This window comes from Halichoerus grypus, chromosome 11 (assembly GCF_964656455.1).
Source record: "Halichoerus grypus chromosome 11, mHalGry1.hap1.1, whole genome shotgun sequence".
NCBI lineage: Eukaryota > Metazoa > Chordata > Mammalia > Carnivora > Phocidae > Halichoerus > Halichoerus grypus.
The window spans coordinates 103850031-103865497 of record NC_135722.1 but is presented as its reverse complement, the minus strand read 5'-3'; the positions used below and the strand labels follow the sequence as shown (position 1 = coordinate 103865497).

The 15467-nt window shown below is 44.4% G+C and overlaps 1 protein-coding gene across 11 annotated transcripts in view; it reads left to right on the top strand.

Annotated features, from left to right (window-relative positions):
• Positions 1 to 15467, top strand: part of POU2AF2 (POU class 2 homeobox associating factor 2) — a 484065-nt gene that overhangs the window by 233094 nt on the left and 235504 nt on the right. For 6 of the 11 annotated variants that reach the window (XM_036106877.2, XM_036106881.2, XM_036106874.2 and 3 more), the window contains 2 exons: positions 7099 to 7158; positions 13855 to 13924. In XM_036106877.2, the coding sequence (XP_035962770.2) occupies positions 7099 to 7158; positions 13855 to 13924 (130 nt within the window). Of the gene's footprint in view, positions 1 to 7098; positions 7159 to 8950; positions 9030 to 13854; positions 13925 to 15467 lie in introns of all 11 variants that reach the window. The other 5 variants (XR_013442617.1, XR_013442616.1, XR_013442618.1 and 2 more) reach the window with 3 other exon arrangements.

Sequence of the window (15467 nt, the reverse complement as noted above, 5' to 3'; positions counted from 1 at the left end):
GGAAGTAGGCAGGGGGTGTCTGATAAGCCCCATGCTGCTGGCGCCATTCACTCTGGCTGGACCACATATGATGGGAACAGCTTGTAATGTTCTTGTGATAAAGACTGAGAGATTTAATGGGATGTTTCTACTGAGCACAGCTTGGAACATTTCACACAGTTCTGCCATCCTCCAGGGGTGCTCGATCTTTGTGGGAAGGCACAACTCTCAGCAGAAGCTTTGAGATTAACCAAAGAGGGAAAAATTAGTGGTAAAGAAGATTCTGCAGACAACAGGAAGGCCCAGAGAGAGGTGTCTCCCACAGAACCTACCACTGGGCCTCGTACCTACCATGCTCTCTGTAAATGCTCACTGAATGAACAGAGAGGGTGGGGCTGACAGCAAGGTTGTTGGAAGCTCCGGGGTAGAGAGAGGCTGCGGCACCATTAGCTTTTCAGGAAGGTGGTTTCAATTGCACACCCCTTTATTTGGCTCACGGGTATTTTAAATGCCTGAAGATCCTAGGGAAGGAGAAAGAACAGAGCCTGACAAGTCATAATTGGCCCCATTAGATTCTGAGATCAATGCGCTGGGGAGCTTCTGCCAAATTTGCACTCCCTGTGGTGCAGGGAGAGAGCCAAGCAGCTGCAGGCTTCCGGGGAGAGTTCCTGCCATTGATCTAGACTTCAGAGCTCAGATTCCCAGTGTCGTGGTGCAGGAGAGGGGTTGACAGAAGGGCAGTTTCCAAACCTAAGATCCCATACAGCTCTGCCCCAACCCCAAGACCCCAAACCCAACCCAGCTGCCCACAATGTAGAGTAGACCTTGGGAAGCAGTACCCTGAAAGTCCTGCCCAATGTGAGAAAAGAAACCTGTCTCTGCAGCCACTGAGAGACGCGATCTCTAACAGACTCATTTAACCATTGAATGAAACCCAACTGGAAACGTTTATTGAGTTTCCAACACTGAAACATTTTTATATCTCTCTTTTCATTTAATATTTCTCATTCTTTGGCTGAGTCTGTAGCCAAAAGTCAACGCACAAACTTGCCCCAAGAAAGTGAATCCTTGACTTGAACACCCATTCTGAAAAGAGAAAGCACTTTTCTCTCATGTGCAATCTTGTTCTCACAAGTTAGATAATTTAGATAAATCTCCGGGGTTTGGAAGAATTTGGAAAAGTGCAGGGTCACTGAACAAACTCAACCATTTAACCTAGAAAACTGTGCCCAATTCTCACTGCAAGTGCAGTCGGAAAATGGGAGCTTCACTTGCAGATGAAAAGGTCCTGGGGTCGTGGGGCCCGAGCCAAGCCACCCTTGTGGGGTGGTGGTTAGAACAGACTCTGGGGCATGAGCAGGGCCCAGAAAACAACATCTCAATTGGATAGAATATGAGTGCTGACAGGAAGGTCATCGTGAAAGTTTACAAGTGAAACGGATGGGCAAAGACCAAACCACCTCAGTCTCATGAACATTTCTGAGACCACCGGTCATTTCACTGCCCCAAGGGGGAGCCCCATGTCTAGGGGTTGTCTCGGTAGGGGGTCTCCTTACAATGGGGTCACCTGTGTGGCCACTGGGTTGAAATACATGGCCTGCCATTTCCTCCTGGCCCATCTCATGGGACCTCCCCTGTACCCTATGCCACCTTCTTCCAAGTGGTCCTTTAGCCTCTGCTGGTCAACAAGAGAGGGCAGAGGTGGAGAGGGTCAGGGCATCACCTGTGCTCAGGAGGGACGTAAGCCGTGAGGGCACAGTGATCCAGGCTCACACACAGGTGGGGTTCAGCAGAACCTTTTCCTGCTTTTTCTCTCTGTAAGTGATTTTGACTTACCTCTTTTTAGTTTGACTGCTGTTACTTAACTTTATACCGCATTTGCTCTTGTTGAAGTGAGATAGAATTTTAATTCCTAAGATGGTGTTCTAGAATATAGAATACATTCATAATATATTTATAAGAATATTGGTATACTTCTTATGAACATAGTATTTCCACATCAGTGGACTCTACAGAATTAGATAGTAGAAGTGTATATTTTGATTGAAAAAAGAGATCCACTGTTGCTCAAATCACCCTGGAAGTTTGACATGACTGTGTGGAGACTTAAAACAGTGAAGACCACTTCCATATGTGAGGAGCTGCTATTAGAAATCTGTCAAAGTAATGTAATATTTACCTCAATAAATTTTTATTAGTTTTTAAAATAACACACATATACACCAAAAAAAACTAAACAAAATTTCCCAAGTTAAACTCAGTAAAGTTTTATGAGGTTAGCCTTAACTTCATGGATCACTTTAGGGGAGTTGACATTTTGCAACCATTTGTTTCTCGTTTAGTGATCTCTTTCTCACGTTATTTCATTTCAGGATATTCTTTGTGTTTAAACATTTCTAAATTTTTTGCAGTCAAGAACTAATTTTCCCTTATGGCAAAAAAAAAAAGGAAAGAAAGAAAAAGAAAGTTTTCACTCAGTGTTTCTCGTTGTTTTGCGTCATCCAGGTTTTGGGGATACAAAGTGTAATTTTTTGCAGTCAAGAACTAACTTTCGCTTAAGGCAAAAAAAAAAAAAAGGAAAGAAAGAAAGAAAAAGAGTTTTCACTTGGTGTTTCTAATTGTTTTGCGTCATCCAGGTTTTGGGTATACAAAGTGTAACATTTTACCAGAAACAGAAGTTTGCTATTTGATTTTTTTTTAAGCTCTGTCCATTTAATACTTTAGTAAATAAAAAAAGAATTAAAGCCACAAAAGTATTTAAAGGAAGAAGGTGAGAAGTTTGGCAGAGAGACAGCAAGTCATGGGAGCATCACCAGCCGAGCACACGTGGTCACTACAAACCATCCGGCATTATTGGAGCCTCCAGTACGAGGAGGAGAGACAGAGCTGGAGGGCACGTTGTTGTAGGGTACGCTCACTGAATCTGAGTCTCTGGCTGACTGGGTTCTACTTAGGGACCAAAGAAGGTGTGTGTCTCAGATCATTCTGTCTAGAGAGGGCCGTGCTGGGAGGGCCTGGCCTCGGGGTCAGGTGGTGCTATAACCCAGACAAGAGAAACTGTCTTTAACTAGGGCATGAATACACAAGGAAGGACCGAAGAGGGACAGGATCCAGAAACCTTAGCAGGGGCAGAAGAAAGGGCAGGTGCCAGAAACACTGAATTAGGTAAACTCAGTGGATTTGGTGAGGAGTCAAGATCGTTCCCTCACTTCTGCAAGGAACTGAACTGAACGCACGAGGTGTCCCAGAAATGGGGAGTTCTGAGAGTGAGGGGAGAGCTTCGAGAAGGGAACGGGTGGGTTATGTTCTGGATGTGTCTGGCATCATGAGAGGTAAATTGGGGCACGTTCAGTTGACCTTGCACACCTCTGGATTTTGCTCAGGCTCCACACCTCAGTTTGAATTCTGTGCCCAGGGATGGAAGAACTGCTTTACGTCTCCTGCTTGTGACTTGGGTCTGGCCTCTCCACTCGGAATATTTCTTTCTTTAGGGAATCAGTTTGGTGGCTGCAGTTTGTGAATATGTCTTTCCCGGGATTGGTGATTTGTTGCAATGACCTCTTCCTTGCTTTAAGGTTCTCTTTGGGCCCAGGTGGAAATCCATGTGCACAGACTGAGAGGTGTCAGTCCCAAGAGGATGCCCAGGTAGTTTCTAAGCTGCTTCTTGAAAGGGGAATTGAGGAAAGAAGAGAATGGTTCAGGCTGTTGTGCTGGGAAATGTGGGCTTCCTCGGTTATTCCCATGAAAGTCATGCCATTGTCTTTTCAGTAAACATCGATCAAGTGCCTACTGGGCAGCAGGAACTGGGAATTCAGCCCTGGGTGACACAAGCATAGCTCCTGCCTCCTGTAATCTCACCAATTAGTAGGAATAAGAGACAAACAGGCTGATTTAGAAGAATAAATTCTCCTCCCCTTTCTCTGCCTTTTCTGGGTTTGCTCTAAACAGGATCTGATAAATCGCATACCAAGTGCCTTCCTTGTGTATAGATTCAGCAAGAAAGGTGCTGGGCCTGAGAATTTAATCTGACCCAGGATTTAAAAACAAACCTCAGTTTTGGATTTTCTATTTCTTCTCAGTGTTTCTGTAGCCAAATGTGGTTGATTGGGGTAGGGAGTACCATTGCTGGGCTGGTAGGCCCATTTGAGGTCGAGGTTTGAAGTAGATGGTTTACAAAAGGAGTGGACCTCTGTGACTTCCCCTTAGAATGCTCTCTCCAAGGTGGGCTGGGAGGGGAGGAGTGTTTCCAGGTGCTGTTCTTCTCTTTCCTAGACTATGCTCTCAAAGTTACTGAGCATGTTAGTATGTGTGCGTGTGTGGCTGGTGCTGTGTGTACATATTCTCTCTGGAGAAACCCACGGAAACCCAGAATACTGCGGGGAGAGGTAGTGGAGAGGCCTCTGAGGGGTCTTCCCATGGAGGACCCTCTGCTGAAGCTCACATTCCCCAGCTCCATCCCCCCACCCCAGTGTGCCTGGGCTCTCCCAGAGGAATAGCTCAGACCATGAGACACATTGCTGACGATGATTTTGTCCTGTGGATTGCCCCAGGGGTAAGGGAAAGGGCAGATTCTCCTTTCCAAGCAGAGCTTAACTGAATACTTTCAGGGAAAAAAGAAACAGTGTGGCATCAGGCAAGCTTCTTGGACACATCTGTCAGCACCCCAGAGAGCCACATCTAAAGTGTCTTCTAAGACAAAGCAGCACTCACTTCTTTGCCCTCCTGAAACGCAGGGCAAACCACTTGCTGTTCGGGTGACAATTTTCTGCTCCAGAGGATCCTCCACCCCAAATAATTATCACCAACAAAAATCTCATTTTAAGGGGAAGTAAGGGAGGAGGAGCAAAAGGGAAATTTGGTCCTAATCAAAGAGAAAGATGGGGGGGACACTTCCAATGCAGGAATGTAGGAATTTTAGAGACAGTGCTGAGCTAACATATATGGACACGTGCCTGGGAACTTGCTGCTTCCCCCTGGAAGGCTGGGTGGGGCTGTGCTGCCTTGGGGGGCTGCCGGGATCTCTGAGACAGAGCACCCACTCGAGAAGCTAGCGCCCAGCCGTGTGACCTTAGGCAAACTATTCAACCTCACTGTGCCTCAGTTGTCCCACTTGTCAAATGGGAAAAATAAAATTACCTATTGCAGAGAGGGATGTTTTGTATGTTTTTTTTATTCAAGTATAATTAACATAGTGTTATATTAGTTTCAGGTGAATAATATAATGGTTCAAAACCCCATACATTCCTCTGTTCTCACGGAGATAAATGTGCCCTTGAAATGAGTTAACGTTGTAAAGTGCTTAAAATCAACAGTGCCTGGCACCACAGTGCTAAGGGAGCGTTTGTTCGACAACGGGCTGCAGTCCCTCCCAAGCAAAGCCCGTGCTGCCGGAGAGGGTCAGCTGAGTGGGTGTCCAGCACCCCCAGACCTGCCTGTGGCCAGACCCTCAGGGGGCTTGTGCCTGGGAGGAGGACGGTCATGTTAGCGTCAACGGTCCGCGTGCTCTTGCTGCAGAGCGTGATTCAGGGAAGGAGGGCGAGGAGTGGGAGGCTTGTCACCCATTTTGCAAGACTGAGGTTGGAAGATGGGAAACAGCCCCAGGCTGGGACATTCCTCCCATTCCCAGATCATTTCCTGGCCCAGGAGTCTTCCTAGAGCGAGCTTGAGCCACCGTTTCTCCTTCCAGAGGAGAGAGGTTTCTTGTCTTTCAGCCCCATAAATATTCCTCTGGTTTTACAGCCGCTCTCCTTGCCACCCAGATAGGTGCCAGTGAAGACCTGCGGAGTAACTGGTTCCCGCTAGAAGGCTCCTCATGCCTTGCTTTGTTATATCACTCTGGCATAGAAGCTGTTGCTCAGATAAAATAACTACGGGTCCAGCGTCTTACTTCCTCTTTCCAGCTATTCTTCAGAGCCCTGTCTTCTGCCGGCAGCCTTCTCCATTCCTTGAGCAAGGAGGGCCAACACAAGGTGCTCTTGCAACAGCCCCTCCTTCCGGCCTCCCCAGCAACATCGCTAACGCACACTGGTGCTCTGCCTCCCTGCGCTCGGCTAGTGGCCTCGGTGGTCTCATCCAGCCGCAGCCTGCCGGTTGTTCACTGTCCTGCTCTCCTTCAGTACTTTTCTCTCCTTCTCCACCTGATCGTCATGTCCTGTACCTACTTGTGGTTTACCTGTTTAGAATCTAGCAGTGACCATCATCAAGGTCCCCTGAAACCTTTAAAGGGCTAGTCCCACAACAGGTATCTTTTAACAAAAATAGCTCTTATTCCCAGCCCAGACATGTGGCAGAGAGGAGGCGATCTACATAATGCTGGTCAAGTGATGGATGGGATCACAGCCACTCATTTTCACATGCTTATGGAAGAGTGGGATGATTTTGGTCCCCAGACTCCATCTGTTCTAGAAGTTAAAAATAAAATGAGAATTCAATTAAAACTATGCACACAATCCACCCAAAGTTGTGCCAGATTTTCTGATAATACCCTACTTTCCAGCCTATGAGAAACTGAAGTGTGTGTGTGCCATTAAAGAAAACACCTAAGAATGTCAAATTGCTTTAATTAAATGATAGATACATCAATGTATATGCAGACTAGCAAAGGTTTTTTTTAAAAAGGAGCATATCTTGCCTTTAAGCTTCTTGCTCCTATTTTTCTGCAGAGGGAAGATCTGCAAAAGATGTAAGGAACTTAGCCACTTAGTCCATTTGTTTCCTTTGAGGATGGGCAAGGCCAGGGAATGGGGGCTCAGCAGTCATTTAGCTTCTATCTGTGGTGCTCATCCTGGAGTTCAGTTAACCAGGGCCATGGGGAAGCTCATTCCACAGTTCTTGTCTGGAATGAAACCTCCAAGGGGTGTACCCTAAAGCTCGGTGGTCCCCTTCTAATCCCAGTTTTGCTGAGGATTCAGAAGAAACATTTTCCTTACTAGATGGATGGTTCTAGTAAGAACTCCTCCCCTGAATGGTTTTTAGTTTTGACTAAAGCAGTCCATTACATTAGCTGATGCATTAATCCCATTACTGTGTCACTTCTCATTTGTAAGATCCAGATTCTGAGAACTGATGATATAAACAGGGTGATGTTAGCTTCTAATGGCAGGGCTCATCTCTTTTCAGTTAATGTGCCTGGAACAGAAGTATTGCAAACAAACCCCACCCTTGCAAGTTCTCAGAAAGGTAGGTACCCACCCAAGAGTGCTGGGGGAGATGGAAGGGGGAGAATATTGAAGAGGAGGTCCAAATATCCCCAGAGAGATTATCAGACGACCTCTGGATGTGCTTCCAATCCTGAGGCTCTAAGTGATCCTCTGTCATTCTTTCAAGTACTTAACAGATTGGTCGTCGCCAGAGGCGGGTAGGGGCAGGTGAAATGGGTGAAGATGACCAAAAAGTATAAACTTCCAGTTTCAAGATGAAGAAGTCCTGGGGGTTAACATACAGCATGGTGACTAGAGTTAACAATACGGGGGCGCCTGGGTGGCTCAGTCAGTTAAGCATCGGACTCTTGGTTTCAGCTCAGGTCACGATCTCATGGGTTGTGGGACTGAGCCCGGCATCAGGTTCCTCGCTCAGTGGGGAGTCTGCTTGAAAGATTCTCTCCCTCTGCTCGTACCCCCCATGCACACTCTCTCTCTCTAAAAATAAGTAAATAATTTTTTTTTTTTTTAAAGACTGTATTACATGTCTATTTTGAAGTTGCTAACAGAGGAGATCTTTAAAGTTCTCATCCACAAGAAAAAAAAATTGTAACTATGTGTGGTGATGGATGCCAGCTAGACTTCCTATGTTGATCATATTGAATATATGCAATATCTACTGAATATTTCTAACATACCAGATGCTTATGTTGTACATCTTAAACTAGTACAATGTCATACATCAATTATATCTCAGGAGAACTGGGAGAAAACATGACAGGAGCAGAAACTACTTCCTGTTCCCCCTTCAGAATAGTCCTACTCTCTTTGCTCCTCTCAGTAATAGAAACTCCAGTGTTTCCGGGGGCAGTGGCTATTCAGCTTAGAGACTGCGCGTGCCGGCCCCGTTTGTAGTTAGGGGTGACGCCAGAGTAAGTTCAGGCCAATAGGATATGAGAGAAAGCCATTCTTACAATTTCGGGTGTACCCTTCTAGTTAGGTATGATGCTTATTATTACCTCTACTTCTAGCACTCTGCGAGATGACCTCTCACTGCTCCCTGACCCCCAGGCCAAATGCATTTGCGCATAATGTCTTATCACTTATCTCACTCTGTGCTAAGATATCTTCCAGGCTCTCTGTGGAGCTCATGAGTTCTTAGTCACGTTTGCCTCCCCAGCACTGAGTAGCAGCTGCTGTTCCTGCCACATTAGAGACTTCCCATAAATGTTTGCTAAATAAATGATACCCAGTACTACATCAGGTCTTCATGCTGATGAGGGTCAATTTACAAGATGTTGCAAGGATCACAGAAAGCATCTCATTTGTTTTTGCTAGTAACTCAAAATAGTTGATAGCAATCGATTGTATTTCAAGAATTGACCCCTCTTCTTATCCCACCCACCGTATATGCATTAGAGAATGCACCCAAGCCTCATGTTGCCACTGTCTATAAAATGTCCAAATATCTAGCCAACAATGACCTTTTATTTTCAGGAAATATTTTTTAATGCATTATTGCATTATTGGCTGTTGGTTAAATGTCAGTTTCAGTTAACTTGGTAGCTACTTTCCAGGAAAATCAGCTTTAAAAAGAGGCTGATCAAGTATGTTTCTCTAAATAAATTTGGTTTGTTGGTGACCAGAGGAGGAACCTTGCCTTGTGGCAGACAATAAAGTAACATTGCCTTGTGTCAAGATAATCAAGTAACATTTTGGAGGAAAAAAGCCACAATAGCTCTGTGGTAAATATGTTTATAGTTTGGTTGAGCATTCACTTGGATGTAATAAATACAAAAGAGAAAATTCTTGCCTTCTCTGTTTTCTTCCAGTTGGTATTATTTTCTAAAAAGTCCTGTATCTTCCAAGTGGAGGTCATCTGCTGGTACAAGCCGGATTGCACCATCTGAGGTAAATTAAGTGACTGGCATCCATCTTTCACACCTTAATAAAAAACAGGCCAAAGTTGATTCAAGTCAGAGAGAAAAGCGAAGTCCCTACTCTCTCTTATTCCGTAGCACCGAAGCACACATTCTTTAGACATAGAACTTTTAATCAATCCTGACAGAGTGAACACTTCATGCTGTGAAGCAACTCTAAGTATGGACGTTAAACTGGCCACCATTATTTGTCAACAAAGCAAACTAGAATACTCAACACCCAGCACAGAATCTTCAACACAGAAGGTGATAAATCTGCATGAACCCATGAATAGCTATGGTTTTAGGGCTGTAAGGACCCATCTTGTAGATGGGGACACCGCAGCGTAGAGACAACACCAGCCAGCAACCGAGAGCATCAGAACTTGAACCCAAGGCCTCTGAGCCCAGGCGGTTCCCACCCCATAACACTCATTAGTAAATACCAGAGACTATTTCTTGAAACCAGCAGCATCGAAGTAATAACAAGAAACCAGCCCAATGCCTCAGAAGATGAAAACCATCATGGAAGCCAGTCACCTGATTTGTTTCACTTACAGATACCTCACCAGAGTGGTGGCCAACTGGAGTAATACACATTTTGTGTTTAACGGGAATAAACAGTGCAAGCCAACCAGAGGGGTCTGTTTAGCTGAGTTCAGTTTCTCTTTGCTTTTTAATAGAATGCTGTAAATTCTAGATGTTTGTGTATAAGTAAAACAATCATATAGTGTCTCATGAAATTTTACTTTCACAATTAATTCGAATGCCCTAAGGGAAAAAGTAGTCATAGGGATTGAAATCTGCCCAGAGATGACAAACTGAGTGTAGCGGGAGGTTTCCCAGGATCCAGGTCTCAAGATGCTCGCCGGGGCAGGGAGGAGGCAGCGCTGGCTGTCAGCTGCACAGGTGACACTGAGGTGACGTGGGCTGGCCCAGGGACGGAGAAGTGGGTGTATCTGAGGCCAGACAGACAGACCCAAAGGTATTAGAAATAGCATGAAAATATCCTTTGAAAAGCAATTGACTTGTAAATGAAGGAAGGACTTAATAATAACAACAGTGACCACAACAGTAACCAGAAGTGAAACCTTTCGTGTGGCTTGCGGGCACCCGCCCATCCCTCTGTGCTGCTTGCCTAGCCTTCTCTTTGTTCCAGCCAGCTTTCCTCCAGTTCTCGGAGGGCCCAGACTCTGGGTGTTCGCACATGTTCCTCCTTCTGCGGGGAACGTGGTGCTCTATTCCCACCACCCTGTGCACCTGACAAATTCTTACTTCCCCTTTGGCTCTCAGATGAAACTACTATTCCTTGGGGAAACTTGCCCTGATTCCCGGAGAGGAATTGAGACCCCTCCTTATGTTCTCACGACAGCTGATAGTTTTTCATAGCCATCGTGGTAATTTTAATGCTTGTTCAATGCATCTTCTGTGAGACCCTCAATTCCGTGAGGCCAGGGCTATGTCTGCATTCCCAGCTCCCAGCACAGTGCCAGGCGTGAGGGTATTCGGTAAATACTGTTGAGCCAATTACTATCAAACAAAATAACATCTGGATGGGATTTTCTGGTGAATAAAATATGTTCACTTCATATGGAATAGGGGCTAATTTAGTAGCTCCCTGAAACTACCGGAAATTTTTTTTAAAATATTTTATTTATTTATTTGACAGATAGAGACACAGTGAGAGAGGGAACACAAGCAGGGGGAGTGGGAGAGGGAGAACAGGCTTCCTGCCAAGCAGGGAGCCCGACATGGGGCTCGATCTCACGGTCCTGAGCTGAAGGCAGACGCTTAACGACTGAGCCACCCAGGTACCCCTCTACTGGAAATTTTTTTATATCCAGCGAATTCTCATTTAACCCAGGATAATCCAGAGCACTGGAAGATGACCTGTGACCTTTATGGCGGTTATGTGAGATGATCACTTAACCTCCATTACTATGTCTTGCAGGGGCTAATGGGGGAGGCAGGGGAGAGTCAGGCAAAGGGAAGGCTAAAGAGAGGGACTTTTGAAGCTCTCTGGGCAGGTCGGTGGTCATACACCCCTGTATGAGGAAAAGCCGTTCCCAGCTGGACAGACTCCAGGCCCCCTCTACCTTCAGACTGACATCTGTGTGGGGCTAGCACTATGTAGCTCTATTCCTGTGCCCAGTGCAACGTGCTCTGTAAACTTTTCTGCCATCAGGCTGCTCAAAAAGAATGCCAAATGAATCACTCTTTGGCCTGGAGTTTTAATCTTTCCTATGTCTCCTACCTTTGGAAAAACAAAACAAGCGTGTCACTGGATTGTGCTTAGCTTTTAAGAAATAGTGCGGTGAAATGTCACTTCTGCATTAACCCAGGCAAATGAGCTGTTATATAGAAAATTGACTAACTGGCACCCAAATCATCAATGCCATTAATACAGCAAAAATATTAAGTTCCTATCTGCTTGTTGCTCTTGCAGCCTTTGGCCATCTTGCAAATGGAGCCTGGGAGTGGGGAGACCGTGTGGGGAGAGGTCTCAGTCAACCCAGCTGTTCGAGACAAAGCCATCATAAACCAATAGCCCCAGCTGACCCACCAGCTGACCACTAGCCCATGAGTAAACCCAGCTGAGACCAGGCCAGGCTTGGCCTAGACAAGAAGACTGTCCAAGTGAGCTCAATCCACAGAATTTGAGGTAAACAAATGGCTATTGTTTCAAGCCACTCAATTTTAGGATCGTTTGTCCCCCAGCAGTCGCCAGCAAATACAAGGGCACTTGAGCAGCCTCATCCCTGCATGGATGCAGCACCATCAGCCATGCCAGGATTGGTGCGTTAAGATCCAGAGCAGACAAGAGCTTCGACAATGGCGGTTCTCATGTAGTTCCTGTGACAGAACACGCTGGAGACCGATTACGAGGCTACCGTTGCCCTAGTTTTCTGGTAGAACGGTTGTTGAACAGCTGTTAGATGAACACTGCCCTATCAGTGCTGAATAATCCGGTTGCTCTGCCCGCCTGTGTTCTCTGGTCAAGTCACAACATTGGCTTACCATTTCGTCTCCCCAGGCTCAGCCCAAGGGAGCCATTTGTGGGTAAACATGACTACTTATCACCCCCATCCTGGGTCTGTAGAATACTATACACCTGTCAAAATCATCTTAGGCCACATTTTAGAAAGCTCATCTAGAACTTGTTATGGGTTTTGATTTCATGGTCCCCACTGAGATACCCCAGGGAGGGTGTTTTCTCTGTATAATTACTAGCTGTTGGTATTCCTGACAGGATGCCATAATTGAAATTATCTACACAAGATTCTGTGTCTCATTCTACTGTAAATTCTTCAAAGTCAGGGATTATACCTTACTTATCTTTAAGATCTCCATGCTTAGCATGAAGCCTTGCATATAACAAATTCATAGTATATTATATGGGATGAATGAATAAATCGCAGGCCCAGTGTCATATGGATTCACTGATGGGCCCAAATGTGAGCATGTTGGATTCTTTTTTGAACAACAGATTTCTGCCTTTCGAGCCCCTTTGAAACATCAGGGGTTTCCCTGGTTTCTTTTGGCTTATAAGATTTTGCCTTCTGGCTCACTTTGTTTTGTAGAGTCTTAATTTAAATGTAATAAAATGCAATGTAGAATTTTTTAATTTATTTCATTAGTTCTACAAAAAAAGATTAAGGATTAAAGGAAAATAAATTGGGAGGAACATCTGAAGACCTCTGGGCATAGGGAAAGCTGTGGTTCTTATAAGGAGTCCTTGGCTTATGTGTTACTTTCTTCATGAAGCCAGGGCTTACCACCTCACTTAAAACAGCCGCTTGCCATGCTAACTTCTAGCAGTCCAAATTCTGCTTATTCTGCTCTAGTTTTTAAAAAGTATTTATCGTCTTCAAAGATACCATAATAACACTTGACAAATTGTAGGTGCTCCAAAAATAGTTGTTCTGTAAATGAATATATCCATGGCCTTTGTGGTGGACAGAATTCTAAGATAACCTCCAAGTTTCTCAACTCCTGATATGCATACTCTGCGTAATCACCTCCGCTTGAGTGTAGGCAGGCCTGTGAATATGATACAATATCACTCCCTACTCTCATTATTAGGTTACGCTATATGGCAAAGGTGAAGGGTTTTCACAGATGTGATGAAGGCCCCTAAACTAATCAGAAGAGATTATCCTGGGTGGGCCTGACCTAATCAGAAACTACACTCTGCCAGCAGTGCCAACAGCTAGTGAGCTCATAAGAGAAGCCAAGTCTCAGATAAGATTGTGGTCTGAGTGACATCTTGATTTCAGCCTTGTGACACCCTGAGTAGGGGACCCACCTAGGCTGTGCCTGGATGCCTGACCCACAGGAACTCTTAGATAATAAGTTTATGGTTTTTTTTTAACCTATCAATAATTGCTTTATTTTTTTTTTTAAGATTTTATTTATTCATTTATTTGAGAGAATGAGAGAGAGAGAGAGAGCACATGAGAAGGGGGAAGGTCAGAGGGAGAAGCAGACTCCCTGCCGAGCAGGGAGCCCGATGCGGGACTCGATCCCGGGACTCCAGGATCATGACCTGAGCCGAAGGCAGTCGCTTAACCAACTGAGCCACCCAGGCGCCCCAATAATTGCTTTATTTTTTTAATTGAAGCATAATTAACATACAGGGTTATATTAATTTATTAACATATTCTTAATTATTCTTAATAATGTTAATTAATATTAATGTGATTGTTAATTATATTAATTTCAGGTATACAATATAATGATATGACAATGCTTACTTAGTGTTCATTATGAGAAGTGTAATGCTGTGTTAAGTGCTCAATTTGTAATTTGTTATGTAGCATTCGAATTCACCGAGTGTTGAAAAGAGGGTCAAGAGGAACCAAGTGACTCATGAGACTTTGCTCCCAGGTAAGAAACCTGCATCCCAGGGTCGCAGTGCCCTCTCGTTGTGTCTTTTTTTATTTTCCTTTGTGTCTTTAATCTGCTCCTCACCACTAGTTATTTTACTTCAACCTACAAATAGACCCCTAAATCAAGAACTCAGCTGGCTACCAGGCCCAGATTCTCCTGAATGTCTGGTGGGCAACTCCAGTGTAACCCGTTCAAAATGGAATCCGTCAAGTGCTACTCCCCCACCTACATCCACCTCCCCAGACCTGTTCTGCTCCTGTACACTTACCTACTAATATGTAAGCACACTCAATTTAAAAACCTTTCCTCATAAGCAGAAGTTCATATAAATGACTATTAATTCTCACTATTATTAATGTCACAATAACACTTTTTCTAGTAATGGAAAAGTAAGCTCAAGCATTAATGCTGGTGATATTGACAACATAAATTGTATTATGTAGGTAACTGTAAACTCTGCAATTACACTAATAAAATATAAAATTTCTAAAGTGACTAGAAACTTGGAAAGAGCTCACACATCAGCTCTCTCAATGCTGGATGCTGGTTCTTGGTTATTATGAAAATTGTCTCAAGCTGGTAGTAAAATTCATGTTTTTAAAAAATCAATATTATATGAAGGGAAATTTTTCAATATAAAAAAGTACTTTGATGTAATAAAATAGTACACTGAGGCATTCTAAGCAGAAACATATAAAACTGGTGTTTACTTCCTGGGCTGTAAGCTCTGTGGCTCTGTGAGAACAAGACAGAGTCTCTACACTCCATCCCTAGCACCTAATATAGTGCCAGATGCATAATCAATATTCAATAAATATTCATTAAATTAACAAATCAATGTGAGAACTTGATGTAATAGTTAGGGTAGAGTAACCTCTGTAACAAATAGACCCCAGCTGATGCTTATTTTTAACTCCTGTAACAATACCGAGTAGGTGAAATGCCTCTGCAGTGTCACCCTGGGGACCCAGACTATTGGAGGCTCTGTCACCTTCACCTTGTAGCTTTGATTAATGCCACAGAAGTTGTCTCCATTCCAGCCAGCCAGAGGAGGAGCCAGAGCATGGAGGAATGCCTCATGAAGTTTATGGGTCAAGCTTGAAATCAGTGTACGTCACTTTTGCTCACATACCAGCGGCTAGAACTCAATCACAGGGCCACATGTTACTGTAATGGAAGCTGGGACGTGAAGTCCAGCCATGTGCCCAGAAAGAAGAGGAGATCATGAATTTTGGTAATCATCTCTGGCACACGATGTCCTATACCTTTGAGCAGGCTGGAACCAGACCCCATAAAGCAAAATATCTTTGCCCACATAAAAAAAAATTAGGTGTACACTCTCTCTTGCATTTGTATGAGCAAAAACATGTCATGTCAAGAGAACGTGTGTATAACAAGGAATGAAGTTATTTTTCATATCAGTTTATGGTGTGGCCACTTAGCCTGTCTTCACGATTGACTCTTGCTGCCATCACCAAGACCTCCCTCCAGCTCATCTAACATCCTTACATCTGATCTGTCATTGAATATCCTATTCCAC